General features: G+C 47.4%; 1 protein-coding gene across 1 annotated transcript in view; it reads left to right on the top strand.

The window, feature by feature from the left end:
* LOC142574934 (alanine aminotransferase 2-like) overlaps positions 1-15,141 on the top strand; it is a 95,384-nt gene that overhangs the window by 36,455 nt on the left and 43,788 nt on the right. Inside the window, exons 4-5 of the mRNA XM_075683922.1 lie at positions 7,492-7,619; positions 9,197-9,310. Of these exons, the coding sequence (XP_075540037.1) occupies positions 7,492-7,619; positions 9,197-9,310 (242 nt within the window). The remainder of the gene's footprint in view (positions 1-7,491; positions 7,620-9,196; positions 9,311-15,141) is intronic.

The raw sequence follows: 15,141 nt of genomic DNA on the forward strand, positions 1-15,141 counted from the left end.
CCGTTAGCTTGTTGCTAGGTGACTCATGAAAAATAAGCCGCAAAGTATAAGTTCACTTATACGCAAGAAAATTTAGTTTTACCGGGAAAGAATTAAGAAAACGTTGTCTATATGCAGACAACGTTTGTCTCTATACAACGTTGTCTGTATACAAAGAATGTCAAACGAACTTATAAGTTTACTTGACATTCTTTTTTTCCGATGCTCGCGTAAGCTAACGGATTGGATTAGCAATAGCCGTGACGTGTTTCGTGTTGCCAGTTTTTGCCGAGTGTCCCCTCTTGTTAAATTTCTTTGTGTGCGCGAGCTAGGAACTTGCACAAAGAAGAGGGAGGAGTATTTGCCGTCGCGCACTTCGATAGCAAATAGTGCTAGCGCGGCGGAGGGTAAGAGGCATTTAAAAGCGGCATAGTGCACATAGTGCACAAGAATCGACCATGAGAACAATGAAATCAACAAAAATAATGCAGAAAAGGCTATAACAGTTTTCAAACAGGGGTTAATATAGCAACTGAAAAAGCCAACTGCAATCTTTCAGCGCTGGCGTTGAGGCAACATCTCATCCCACCACGCTTCGGTCGAAGGTTCGATTCCCCGTGGAAAGGAACTTTTTCCCAGTTAGCATTTTTCGGCAGTGTGTCTTGAAAACGTTTTTACCCTTTAAAGCTGCTTATGTACACGAGAGCAAGCAGCACGTCCTCACGGCCGCGCTACAGCCAGATCTAATGAACTATCGGGTCGTCTGTAGAAGTACGCTTCTTGCGCTGTTTTTCCATTTAGCACGTAAGAACGGCGCATGCCATTTTTACATGCGTGATCAAATGCATTACCAGATGTTCCCATGCGTTCAGCAGTCCCGCCGCAGTGATTACTCTCGTCTTGACTCGTCTGATGTAAGGGGCGAAAAGGTTTTCGCTGCGTCAGGCGAACTGCTGCAGACGAAAAACTTACAAGAAAAGTCTTGCGCATTGCTATATAGCCCAGGTAACCGCGCAGCAAACGGAGATTTCGCCGCAATTCTAAGAAAATGGCTGACTTGCGATAGGTTCTGCACGGTAAAGACAGGGTGTTTTCTTTTTTTAGCTGCACCAAGTCTATAAAATTAGAAGAATATAAATCACGGTAACCTCATGTTTACCAGTTGAGTGTACGGCTTGGCCGCCTCTCTCGCCCCTCCTATTCAGTTTGGCAATGATGAGACTTACCGCTCAGCTGGCGACGGTCGACGGCATCCAGCACGCGCTCTATGCCGACGACATACCACCTGGGCTAAACACGGCTCGGTAGGAGAAATGGAGGCCAACCTGCAGCAAGCGGGAGACATCGTAGACAACTACGCCCGTCGCTGCAGCCTTCAGTGCTCCCCGTCTAAATCTCAATTTGTGCACATACGCCCCTCATCAAAGTACGCCACCAAAATCGACCTCTCCCTTAACAGTGGACCTATACCAGACCACGACGAGGTCCGAGTACTGGAGCTCTTTATTGACAAAAATGGCAGAGCTGACACAAGGTTGGCCAAATTACGTAAGGTGAGGGACAACGGGGCCGGATAGTCCGCCGGGTTACGAATACGCGCGGGGAGTTACAATGCAAGGGCACCGGCGGCTGGCGCGTGTAATTGTAACCAGTCGAGTCCTATACTTGGCTACATACCTCCACCTACACAAATTTGGCGATAATGCACTCGAAGTCATTTTCCGTAAAAATCTAAAAGCGTGCCCTCGACCTGCCGGTGAGTACCTCCAACTAGCGCCTCCAGTGCTTGGGGATGGTGAACACCTTTAAGGAGTTGCGAGAGGCACACTTGATTAACCAATACACGAGACTCTCTAAAACGCCGTCGGGCCGCCGCTTTCTTGCCCAACTACACATCCGTCATTCAATAAATACGGAAGAGCGCGTACATATTCCATCACAGTGGAGATACGCCCTGCACGTGCGCCCTCTTCCGGCCAACATGACACGAGAGGACCAAAGTGGCAGACTACTCGAACGGGCGGACGACTTGGCTCGCCACTACGGACACAAACACGGAGTCTCCTACGTGGACGCTCCGGCCCGCGCCATGGGGGTTGGTACACGACCGCCGTCGTCCACCAACACAGTGTGCTCAGCGGATTCACTTTCCGTGCACACACCATTACACTCCCGGAGGTGGTTTCCATCGCGCTAGCCGCTGCCGATCAGCACTCGCGGGTCATCACCACCGACTTGAGAGGTGCCTGTCGCAATATCGAGCAGGGTTACATACCGTACCTTGCCTACAAAATTTTGCAAATCAGCGAATATCTCGGTGCCCCCGCGCACCGGACGATTATCTAACTCCGACTTACATGGGCCTCGAAGGAAACGACATGGCTGATGACGTCGCCCGCGCGCTCACTTTCCGGGCACCACCCTCGTTCCCCACCGATTCGGACCCCGAATCCAATCCTGCCCATATTTTCAGAGAGATCATTCAACTCTTCCAATCCGGCGATTACACCTATCCTAAAGCTTGTAAGGGCCTCACAAAGGCGGAAGAGCACATTCCCGTTTGCATTTACACCAAAACTCTACTGTGGCAGGCAGTCTTAAAATCTATTGACCCCCCGTAAAGGGGAAGTGCCCGCACTCTGAGAAAATGTCCACTGAGATTCTCCACATGGTGTAGGCATGTCAAGAAACCCAAAATCTGCACCCCCCCCCCCCCTATCGAATTCTTCCCGGGAGGACTGGGAGGCTGCCCTGCTTGGCTGCTCTGACATTACGGCTGAACGGTCCTCGGTTGAGCGGGCCCCGGAGGCGGCCGACGCGAATGGGCTCCCCCACCTAGGTGTGTAAGGGGCAGCCACTTCAGGACAGCACCCGCACACTCCCTGTACAAAACTTCTGCAAATAAATGTTTTCCAGTCAGTTAAGTCTCTGCTTTCGGTAGTCGCCGATTCTGTTAATTTGTCGATTGCAGTTTTGACTTCAACAACTTAGTAATTGCGGAATGGTGCAACACTAGAGAATTTCCTACAAGCACTGCAGTGTGTCGCTAAAGAAGCGTAATTGCAGCATCGCTCGATATTTGCGCTAAGTGCATGTAGTTATAATATGCCGTCGAGGGGTGCCACATGTAAAGCATATTTCTTGCTCTCAGAGAGAGAGACAGATGCAAGCTTTTTTGATATGCTTGAGATGTAAGCTTGGATGAACGCCTGACGTGATAGTCAAGGTACTGGGTTATTAATGTAGTTACGGTGCGACCAAGAGTGGCGCCAGTCAAAAGACGACGATTTGACATGTAGAGGCCGACTCGATCTCGACAGCTATCTTGTTTATGCATCCTTGTCTCTCTTGCAAGTATTTTAAATACATCTTTATATGTAAGCTCGGCACCGCAACAAATTGGTGAGAGGGGATGTGTACCCACGAGAAACAACAACGGAGCTCCGCATGGGTCATCACCATGAACTGGACAACGTGATGGACGAAGCACCAACTCGCAAAGCGCAGCTGGTGCTTTGTAACGGGCCATGAATGTGCCGCGTTTCCAAGCTGGAGTCCCACTGTAGGTGTAGTGCCGCCTTTGCAGACTGTCTCTCGGACAAATAGCGGCAGCAGTCCCACATAACATGTTACAGGTCTTTAAGGGCCTTGCATTCCGAACACATAGTTGAGCCCGTCACCTAAATCCTGCGCTTAAAATAGTTCGTGTAGGCCACGTTGAGTCTGATATGGCGAAGGCATGTTTGGTATTGCCTTTTGAAGACACATGTCATATAAATGTCAAAAGGTGGATCGTTCTTATATAAGGGTCTCTACTGTGATTTGGACCTACCAGAGAGATCGGTGTAAACGCCAAGTGTAAAGATGTCAGTGTCGCAGCATCTTTTCTTGAGACATGTATCGGGACCAATTCTCTCGAAGTGTATTCAACTTCTGTAGCGCAGTCAGCTTAGACGTGTCCTTGTGTACCGCAGTGGGCTGCTAACTACTGCAGCACGACGCTGCCATGCAGTTCGCAGGCTTTCATGCATAGGCGTCTGATGTCCTTGACTAGTTGTTCCTGCTTACTTAGCGACTTAAGGTACTACAGGGCCGCTCATGAGTCGGTGAAGAGGGCCCAAAACTCAACTGCGCGGACTATGATGTAAACCATAGCTGAATGCAGTGCAACTAGGTCAGTGGCTGTAGCTGAAGTGCGATGACTCACGGTGGCAGATATTGATCTGAAACCTCGCATTAACACTGTGGAAGCAGAAGCGGCAGTTATTACAGCAATGATGAGCATGTCGATCTGTGCGTACTGCCTTCAAAGAGGCATAAATGCTGACGTGAGGGAAAGGTGTATTTACCTGGTCAGCATGCTTATCTCTAACGTGTCCTAACGTGAAACATGGAAAACCCTATGTGAAACAGCGGACGCACTTCCATAAGAACACTACCGGATCCATCTACGTACTTTATAACGTACTTCATAAGGTCTAACTTAAGAAAGGTGAAGAAACACGTCGGACATACTTTTAGCGACAGCCTATATATACGTCATCACCATGGTGAAAGAATTTAAATGACACGAGTGGTTAAAGCTGAAAGGCAAGATAGGAAACGGGAGGAGGAATAGTCCTCTCTCAGTATTTCAGGAACGGGAAGCAATACCTCCGACATGAATTATGTGTTCTCCATGTCAACGCGAGGGAGCTCTGTATGCACCTGCGTACGTTTCGCGGGTTATTTCAATTGATGGTGAAAGAAAGTGTGTACGTAGCCTCACTGCACATAATATTACGCCGCTGCCGATGCTGAACTAAAAAGAACATACGCCAGGACAGCTACGATTCTTTGACGTGTGGCAACTGATCCATCCAGCAGCAGTGAGCTGCAAAGTTCTTTTTTTAAGAGTCAGTGAGAAAACATGAAAGGTAGTATAGGAAATAAATGGCAGAAAAGGGAATTTCTCTCCATTTAACCACCGCAGACCCCATACACCTGAATGAGAAAGATGACATCCGTGACATATTGTGACTAGATGACGTGCTGAAACAATGACTTCGCACAAACCGCGGGGAAAGAACCTCGGGCAGCTTTTCGTTTGCTTAAAGGGGACATGAAAGCCAAATCTCGACTATAATCTGTATTGTGTGGGGTAATCCTTGTGCGTTCAAGAACATGTTGGTACAATTTTGCAGCATTTGGGCCAGCATGTAATTTGTATTTCAGTTTTTTTATACTACACACAAATGGCATAACAGTCGAGCAACACAATGGCACGCTCGCGAGCCGTGACGTCGAAAGCTGCACGCTTGCCGAGCGAGCAAGTATATTCCGGCGAAGTATCCTTGTTTCAGCTGTGCACGCATACGGGAAGATTGTTTTGTTCAGCTTGCCATTGTAATTGTTCAATTTGCAGAGGCTGAAACAATGCCCCGCGCTGCCTATGTAGGGCTGCAGTGTGCCAGAGCGAAGAGAATAAGGGGTGCCCCGTATCGTTCTTCAGGTTCCCCAAGGAGCCCGTCAAGTGTGGGACAATAATGTGGCCAGAAAGAACTGGTGCTCATCTGAAGCTTTTGTTTTGTTCTCGGGACACTTTACGCCAGGCAGCTACAACGACGATTTGCGCCTGATCGCCAAGTTTGAGACACCGGTGAAAAAGCTGAGGCTGCGGCGAGATGTAATGCCGATCGAGTTCGCGTGCCATCCCGCAGGCAATGAGTGCAGTGGTCACAGGTCTGGCTTGATATTTTTTTTTGCTTACTGATATCGAGTGCATTAAAGCGAGTTCAAGTAGAGGTACAGCCAAAGCGTACATCACGCAAAATATTTGCGCCGCAGAAACATTAGCGGCGGCATTTGTTTACAACAACAGAGGAAAAACAATACGCATACGAGAGACATATACGCATGGAATGCATGCCAGCAAACAACCCACACGCAGAACAATTTTTCTGTGCGAAGTAGTGCCAGAATTCGTCTTGCGCTAAATTATGTCTAAGCAGTGCTTCTCGCATGCGATGAAATAAAGCGATCAATCTATAGTGCTCAACAGTGCCGAAAGGCATCCGCATCGTTTCGCGCCATATCGATGTCGCCATCTATGTGACCGCGTTCACTAATCTGTCTCGGACGAAGGCAGCTTAGGAAACGTGGTCACATAGATGGCGACATTGGTGTCGCACGAAAGCCGGCGCGCGCATATCTCGGAGGCCACATTTCATTACTTGAGCTGCTGGCAAAGGGGCGAAGTCAAAATGCGCAGCGCATATGACACCTTCACTGCTTCTGCTACTCAAATATTCGTCGCTTGTTCCTTCACGCGAATTTGGGGGTCTCGAGGACGTGGCACGCCATATCTGCACAAAATACGGCAACTAACGGCAACATATACAATCCGACTTCGGGTGGTGCGGTGACCGATTTTGTAGCAGGCGCTGACTTGGTTCGATGCAGCACATTACGTCACACATAGCGTGGCAATATGGTGGTCCGCGCCGCAGAGCGCGGCTTAGAGCCGGCAAACTCTAGCTCATATTTTGGACACCAATATGCTTCTACATGCCAGGTTTTACAGTGTACAGCCACAATAAACCCTCTACTTCTATTTTTCGTTTAAAACCGCAACTTATTGGGTGACCGTGTCATGCCCCCTTAAAATGGCGACACTAACCGCCGTGGTTGCTCAGTGGCTATTGTGTTGGGCTGCTGAGCACGAGGTCGCGGGATCGAATCCCGGCCACGGCGGCCGCATTTCGATGGGGGCGAAATGCGCAAACACCCGTGTGCTTAGATTTAGGTGCACGTTAAAGAACCCCAGGTGGTAAAAATTTCCCGAGTCCTCCACTACGGCGTGCCTCATAATCAGAAAGTGGTTTTGGCACGTAAAACCCCAAATATTATTAAAATGGCGACACTACCCTTAAACTCCGTGAGACGTATCGTTTGAACATAGCGCCTATTTATAACCACCCCAAAAACTCAGAGGTACAGTACGGGAGTACAGAGTGTGTTCTGCTAAGAAGTGCATGAATTCTTGAAAATATTTACTAAAATAAAGGTGCAGCAAGGGTGTTTCAGTAACAAAACCACTACAAGAGTGTTTTTACTTTGGTGTGTGCCTTCTGTTCGGCCGCACATAGCCTTTGGAGGCTTCTGCTTTGATTTTGACGAAAATTATTTGGCTTAATTTCACGAGCACAGTTCCACACGGTAGTACGGAGCACAGTTCCACACGGTAGGAACGGTAGTATACTGCGCATGCGCAGAACTAGAATGACGAAGACACAACACCATGTCAGGCTGATAACGCACATGCCGTTCGTGGCCTAGAAGCATCGCAGGTGAAGCTGTAAAAAAAAGGAAATGCGGGCAAGATTGATGAAGATCATCGTTTTAAAACACGATAAGCCCGAAAGAGGGCACACTTTGAAAAACGTTTTCAAAAGCGTTCGATGCAAAGTGGTTGCCGTGTTGTTAGCAGCGCGCTTTTAACCACTAACTGAAGTGTGACATTTGCCCACTCAGGTTCCATGCGCTTCCAAGGGCACCCAACCATCCGGAAGGACATTGCCGATTTCATAAGCAAGAAAGATTGCGTTCAAGCTGCCGCAGAGAATATCTGGATAACGGATGGAGTAATTCGTGGTGTATCCGTACGTACGTTTAATTTATCCTACCGTGGAATAATGCACACTTAATGATTGTGATGTGCGCCATATATGTACGGATTATTTTACCGTGTTTAGGTAGCACGCATGAACTGTTCTGACATTGTAATAATTTGCGCATAACGTTCACTAATCTGCGATGTATGTATAGATTATTTCACGTGCTCAAGTACATAGTGATTATTTGATCTTACAGTGAAGGAAATGCAGGCACTATTCTGTGCTGTGCAACATTCTTCAATTGATGCTTTGCCTTAAAGCTTATCATGAGGAAAAAAACTGCCTCAACTGGGAGGTAAATCTCTATAGCGACGTAATACGCCAGCTTCATAAAAATAGATTGCTTTTTTTTTCTCAGAGCTTAAAAATACTGTCTGCAGCACGTGCCTTATTTGTAGAAAACACCTTTACGACCAGCTGAGAAGATAAAAAACCTGAGCGACTTGTTACGAAAATTTAGCAAGTAATAGTATAAATAAAACAACATAAATATTGCTAGGAGCATTATAGGAGCGCAAAGAAATGTGCATGAGAAGGAACACGCGTAGTATAACGGCCTTTGAAGTTCTAACGAGGATTAATTTGAAAAACCGGCTGCTTTGAGTCCTCTGCGCATCAAACACACTAAACGCTGCCGAATTCTGGCACATGCACGTGTCCACATATGCTTTGATAGATATGCCGCTTCTTTTTAGTGTCACGTCAAATACAGACAGCTGAACTCTGCGTCACATAATACCAAATTTATTTATGTCGTCTTCGTTAGTTTTTGTTCTCGTTCTTTGTGCTCACCGTAGTGCCACGAGCAAGATTCACAAACTCCCCCACATCACAGTACTACTGCAAGAATATGTAGATTTTGTAAAATGTGTAGGAGACCATTTCTGCCTAACGCGAAGGCCCGTTTTCCAAACGTGTGACGCTGAAGGTAGGATGCTGGATCTTGCTTCAGAGTCTCTTGGACAATGTTTACTGGACGGCGTGAATCAGGGTCAACCGTATTACTGTGCAGCCGTTAAATAAATGAATGATAAACCTGCGACTAGGAAGTCACTTGATGAATAGGAATAAAAGAACACGTGATTTTCCAAACGATAATAAGAATATCACCCTTGTTGCAAGGCAAAGGTGACCCCACCAACCAAAAACTCTGTAAATCTCTGTATTTATTAAAGCACTATACTTGCCGTATTTGCAAGCATATTCATATATTTTGCAAGTAACATGTAAGCACCACTGTCCACTGCGTGCTGCACCATGATCACCAACAAATCAATGATCTTGCGGAATACAACGCTCGCTCTATCCCACCACCTGTAGCTGCTCTTTCTCTTCCGCTTGACCCCCATTGTGTCCTCTTTGCCCGAAAGTATCCTCCAGCGTGAAGTCTCCGCCGTGCTCGTAGAGAATACATTTCATAGGTCGCTGTTGTGATGTCTGCGTGAAAGAGGCCTCCATCTTTATATGCAACTTCATCCCGAAATTAGGACTCGCGGCAAACCAGGATAACTGTTATACCAATAATTTATTTGACTCGTATCCCTACTGCCGCCATATTCCAGATCGTACTTCAAGTGCTAAAGCGATGCTTGAACGGGGAGAAAGCCGGTGCATTAACCTGTATTCCACAATACATGGGTTTCCATGATGTGTTTAACGAGGAAGGTTACTACCTGGTAAGTGAAAATTTTCATTGTAATGCCTCGGAAAGGTTGAGAAACAGTGGTTGAGCCGCCCGCACCTCAGTTGTACTTTTGAAAAGGTAGAATCTCTCGATTAATCATACGTAAATAAAGAGAAATGCTCGGCAGATAAGAAGACTATTCCTGCTAAATTCGGGCCTGGTGTGCTTGATAGCCATTATTTTGAGATTATCAATCTCGGAGCTTAGAGCAAATTCAAATAATTGTAATTTTGTTAGCAGTATTGGTTAATGAATCTTGTTAGTATTTAGCATATTTAGATGACTTGCAGATACTGGCGGGGGTTGGCTGGAGGAAGAAGGGTGTCTCTGGCTTTGCTACGACAACACCAATAATTGTTTCAGTCAATCGACACGTAGAGAATCCGTCTCTTTCATTTTCCTGTGCTGCCCTCTGCCGCACGCCGCTGAAAACGTTTTGGAAGGGTCCCGGGGCTATCGCCGGTTGATTTGTGTACCTGCGCCCACGTTGAGTGCGCGTCAGTTGTGCGTTTCGTGGATCGCGAATCATTACTAATGGCTTCTTCGCGACAGCATGTCGTGCCTGAGGCCATTTAGCACTCAATGACTACTTGGTGAGCAGACCTGAGGGCGCTGTTCTGCAAATAGTGCGGCCGATAAAGGCAGGCTGAGTTCCGTTTGGCGGCACGGCTGCCTTGTAATTTGTCACTGATTTCTGCACTTGGACATCACTTTGTGTATTCTTTTTGCACATTATTTAGACGTGCCACATATTCAAAAAGTCTTCGAGCGCAGCCTTCTGCGTCGGATTATATCGACATCTACAGCCGCATGTCGTTGTTATAGTCAAATATTGTGGAAAAAGTCCACCGCTGATATGAAATAGTGTCAAAATGTAGCAAAATGTGCATATCTGCGCATATGTGCCATGTTGTTACACCCTGAGACGAGTCAATATGAGCGGCCGAACCACTTCAACAACGGTAACTGTGATCCAGATACATATATTACGGGCTGTTAACTCCCATTCTCGCTTTTCTTCAACTCCATCATACTTACAGTTTTAGCGTGACATAGACCATTATTAGAGAAAGTTGTGCTCGCATAATTGCTCATTTGTAGGCCATGTTGTTCTCTCACGAAAACGCGCGGATGCCATTGCTGACACGGCGTTGGTGTAAATGAGCGAGGCGGTTGTTTATGCTACTGTATACCGAATACACGGTCTCTTGTTTGCCGCTTGACGCAGAGGCAAACAGTGCATCTCGGAAATTGAGAAATGTGTCGACAAAGCAACACGTACAGGCCCACCCATATACGTAGCGAATGCGGCCGTCAGCCTACAGGTACGGTGATCGACGTACAGACGTTGGCACAGCGCTGTGTCACCGCTTACCGCTTAGTGTGTACGCGCCGTGCGAAGTGAACTGTAGCTGATTTCAAATCGCTAAGGCCAGAATTGAACTATAAAAGCGGTTCCGTTCGACCTAACTGCTTACATTTCAGTTCAGGTACGCCGGTAGCGAGTGCACGAACTCGACGGCACCAGGTTAACCTTCGCTGAACAGGATCGACATTGGCTCAAACTTCGTGGGCACGGCTTGAGAGGATTAAAGCTTGTGCATTTCAACTTGGTAGGCGTGCATGACTCATTTTGAGCACGACTAATTATATATACAAGCATAGACGCTGTAGCTATTATGTTGTCGGTTTGACGGCCGATCGCACAGGGTTCGGTCGCACGATGGCCGGCACGCAGATTTTGCCGCTGCCTTCGACATGAAAGCCTGCCGCAGTACAACTCGCAGTCGTCGGTTGCGTCGTTGTCAACCTGGTATGATAAAAAGGTTTCAGTGACGCACAATAGTCGGTCAATCATTGAAGTGAGCGTCTTGTCGGTCTCGTATCGACCTAGTGTTGCCGCGCCCTACAAGTACGTGCAGTCAGGAACGCGCTGCCACCATTAGCAAGTGAGGACCGACGCTGCAAAAGGACGTCAGCAACGTGATGTACTTAAGGGTCGTCCAAGTGTAACGCACGGGATTTCGTTAAATTAGCGAGCCATTCACGAAAGGCGGCAACTACCAGGCTCATGGTGCAGTCCGGAAAACTCGGACCATGCCCTGGCCGCTTTCTCTTTTAAAGTGGAGTTGCGGTCTTACGCTACGCACGTTTTCGGCACCGCACCGACGTCGATTTACCAGCAGAGTTTCAATGCGGTACACAGCAGGAGTGCTTGCAGCAGCGTGCGTCCGAGAGCTTTTTTTTTTTCGGGGGACTTCCCGGCACGGCGACCGCACGCGCGACCCTTCCAAAACGTTTCGCGACGAATCCGCTAGGGCAGGGCGCATGCGCCGTCGCGCCATGAAAGAGGCGGATTCAGGAAAAGGTACTCCCAAAATAATTTCGCGGATCGCACGAGCTGTGGGATTTCGTCTAATTGAAGCTTTCATTGGTGTTGGCGAGGAACGCTGTTTTTGTTTAGCGACAATGTGCAAATTTAGAGCACTCGGCCAAGTCAGATATATTTTTTTTTAATCTGAGACAGAGCTACCACGGGCGAAGAAGCACATCAATATGGGGGGCGCACTTAGAAGGTTGCATACGCGATCCCACATTCATGTGAAAATAGCTAAGTAGGCTGTAAAAGAACGCGCCTAAAAGATAGGCAACAGTGCAATGGCACTTAGGGGTGCACTGTTGTCATCCTGCTTTCGAAGAGAGCAGAGCGGTCGCCAAATACCCCAACCAGGTGAAAACCGCAATCGCTGAGGCGGCGGAGACTGATCACTGGAAGAGGCAGTGCGTCAGCATAGCTTCGATGGGCTTATTACAAAAATAGCACGATTATCTATGACACGGTCGATGGCTAAAAAAAACTAGCATTTGCTGACCCGAATTTGATCTTTCAGTGCATACCGTACGTATCACCGCTCTCAAATTCCGCCTAATTGTTCAAATATTACTTGTTTCCTTTTCGCGTTTTCAGCAATCTAATGCACGTCATTCATAACCTATCTGTAAAATTCACCCTTTTCGCCAATAAAACTGATTTGATGGTTTGCGCTTGCGATAGTCGAGTATCCTGTCTTCGTCCTCTACTTCGTGCGCAGGAGAAGAAAGATATAAAAGGGGGAAGGCACGGATGCTAACCACAAATACGTCTGGTTGGCTACCCTATACAGGGGAATGCGAAAGGGGAATAGAAAGATGAGACAGATAGTGGGGAAAGACGCGGTGAGTTCGCGCGCGCTCGCGGAGATCCCTGCCAAGTCGATGGTTCTCACATAGGGCAGTCGCGCTCAAGAAAGATCGTAGCCCCCTTCCGTACTACTCGAGGCACCGAAGGAAGGGGAGGGAGGTGGGGCATTTTACTAAGGGTGCGTATGGCACGACCACACGCGGCCGCACGGCCCCTATCTTGAAAGCGATCTGCAATGGCGAGAGCACCTCGAATGCTGATAGGTTCGTGTGCGCTGTTCTTGCCTCTTAGTACGCGTTGAAGTTAGAGACAGCACGAGAATCAATTTGCTCGCTGCTGCTGCCGCGCTGCCTTACTCCAGCGTATTGAGAGCCAGTTCCGGGGTGATCGAGTGAAATGTGTTCATGTTTTCTCCTGGCCGCGTAAAATCATGCTTCTAATTTATTTCGGGAATGTTTGCAAGCCTATACGGTCGATAAAGCTAGTATCCTTACTTTGTGTAGCTGTCTAGTGATTTGCTATCGCAATCCATGCTTCACCAAGTGGGCGAAATTGCGATTTTCTTTCAGAGCGAGGGTGTTAATGCCAGTTGAAGCGTTGAAAAACGATATATGTCAGCTTTCATGGCGTCCTTAAAGAAGCAGATAAATCGGAGAAGGGGGCGATTATTGCAAATGCGTGTGACTATTTAAAAGCTTGTGTAATAAAGACCACCTTTGTTAAAAGTCGCTTTACGAATTGTTCGTAAGCATTACACGACCATCTCATGCGGTTTCCTATGGACCACAAAGCACTGTACGCTAAATTAACCGCGTTTGCATTTAGTGAAATAGTGGATATCTTACGTTTATTTTCTGGCGAAACCTAATGGCCTTTGTAAGTTAATTAGGAACGTTGCAAATAGTTGCTAAATACCGGTTTGTCCTTTATTTTCATGGATTATGCGACTTTGGTGGTAAGTTTCTCCAGTGCCCTCAGTAAACTCAGAAATTCACCTCGTTTATCGGTGGGTAAATGTGCGGGCAGGTTATGGGAAATAAGCAGGAGTTCGAAGCGCTTGGAATAATTACGGCCTTAATCGTAAATTACGTAGTGTAACTTACGGTTAAGGCCGCAAAGGGTGCAACATCATGAAAGACGTCTTCGCGAAGCAAAAATGTGTGCCTGAATATCAATATGGCAGGGAAATTCATATAGTGAATTTTATACATTGAAAACAAAAATGATCAACCGTGTGTTTCTTAATGTTTTTTTTATTATTTGATCACGCGGCCACTTCGCTCTCTTTTCTCATGTAGTTTGGTCTATATTGACCCTTTGAGCGTGGATACCGCGGGCGTTGTCATGTTTGATCCCGTTGTGACATGTCTGTTCGTTTCCTCGACTGCCTCCATGGCCTCCGTGCTCAAATGGACGCGTATCATACCGTTGCAGTTTAACAAACCCCTGTTTCAGGAAATATCGTAGATGGTGACTTGGTGGACGACGCGACGCTGTGTCCGCAGCTGCAGATAACAAGTAAAAGCGCTTTCGGAGCTGATAGGCCTAAGTCCGAACGGCCCGAGCAGCGTATGTGGTGCTTGTTCTAAAAGCGGTGCTGAATATTTGTTCCAAGTAATCGACACTTTCTGCTTGTGATTTGAATCAGGGTCAGTGTGTTCGCCTTTTCCTTCTTTATTTGGCAAATACTTTGAAACAGCGGCTTGTCATCTTTCTGACTCAGTAATATTTCTCGGTACGGTCACTACCCGATTATTTTCTGCCTAATCGCTCGCAAGTGTCCTCAGTTCCGATAGATTTGTTTGTACTGCGCACGAGGCTTGAAACGCGGCTGTTCTGCGCATTGGGATACCTTGTAGCGAAGATGTACGACATCCTGCATATTTTGCTGCGCTTGTTCCAAATAGAAGTTTTGTGCTCCCCGCTGCACTTGCTCAAATTTTGCTCAAATATCGCATTTTGGAGCCTACGTCTTTTAGTATAACACAACAGTTCGTTGTCTGCTTTTTTACGAAGTGCGAATTGGCGTACACTTACGGTGATGCGAACTGCTGTAGCGACGGCGCTAGCATAAACTTGGGTACCTGCGGGCCGGCTGCTGCAGAAAGCAGCCGATCAGGGAGGTTTGCCGCATGTTGCCGGCTCCTGCAACAGGCAGCAAACCGTATATCCTCTTAGAGCAAATCTCTCTGACCAGCTAGCTGCTTTCTGCAGCTGCCTGCCGGCGCCTGCACATGTTTATGCTATAGCTCCCTCGCTGCAGCAGCTCGCATCCTCATGGCTGCAGGCAAATCCGCACAACTTTCTTAAGAACACCAGGCAGCTAACTGTGTTATGCTAAACGACGTAGGCTCCAAAATGCGATCTTTCAACAAAACTTGAGCAGGAACAGTGGAGCTGTGAGCGAACAACATTTTTTTACACGCGCAGCGAAGTATGATGGGGGGGGGGGCGAACTCTGTATTATCGCTATCCAACTTACTCTTGTAGACCGTCACGATACATTTAGCTACGACGACATGTCAGCTGTCGCTGTAGTACGCCATTTATTGTGCGTATAAAGAAAGTGCGCCGCATATATTGAAGTGTGCGCTCATTACTTATTCTTGATACGTTGGCGACAGAGTGGGCTTAAGTTTCGG

Source organism: Dermacentor variabilis, chromosome 3 (assembly GCF_050947875.1).
Source record: "Dermacentor variabilis isolate Ectoservices chromosome 3, ASM5094787v1, whole genome shotgun sequence".
In the NCBI taxonomy this organism is placed as follows: domain Eukaryota; kingdom Metazoa; phylum Arthropoda; class Arachnida; order Ixodida; family Ixodidae; genus Dermacentor; species Dermacentor variabilis.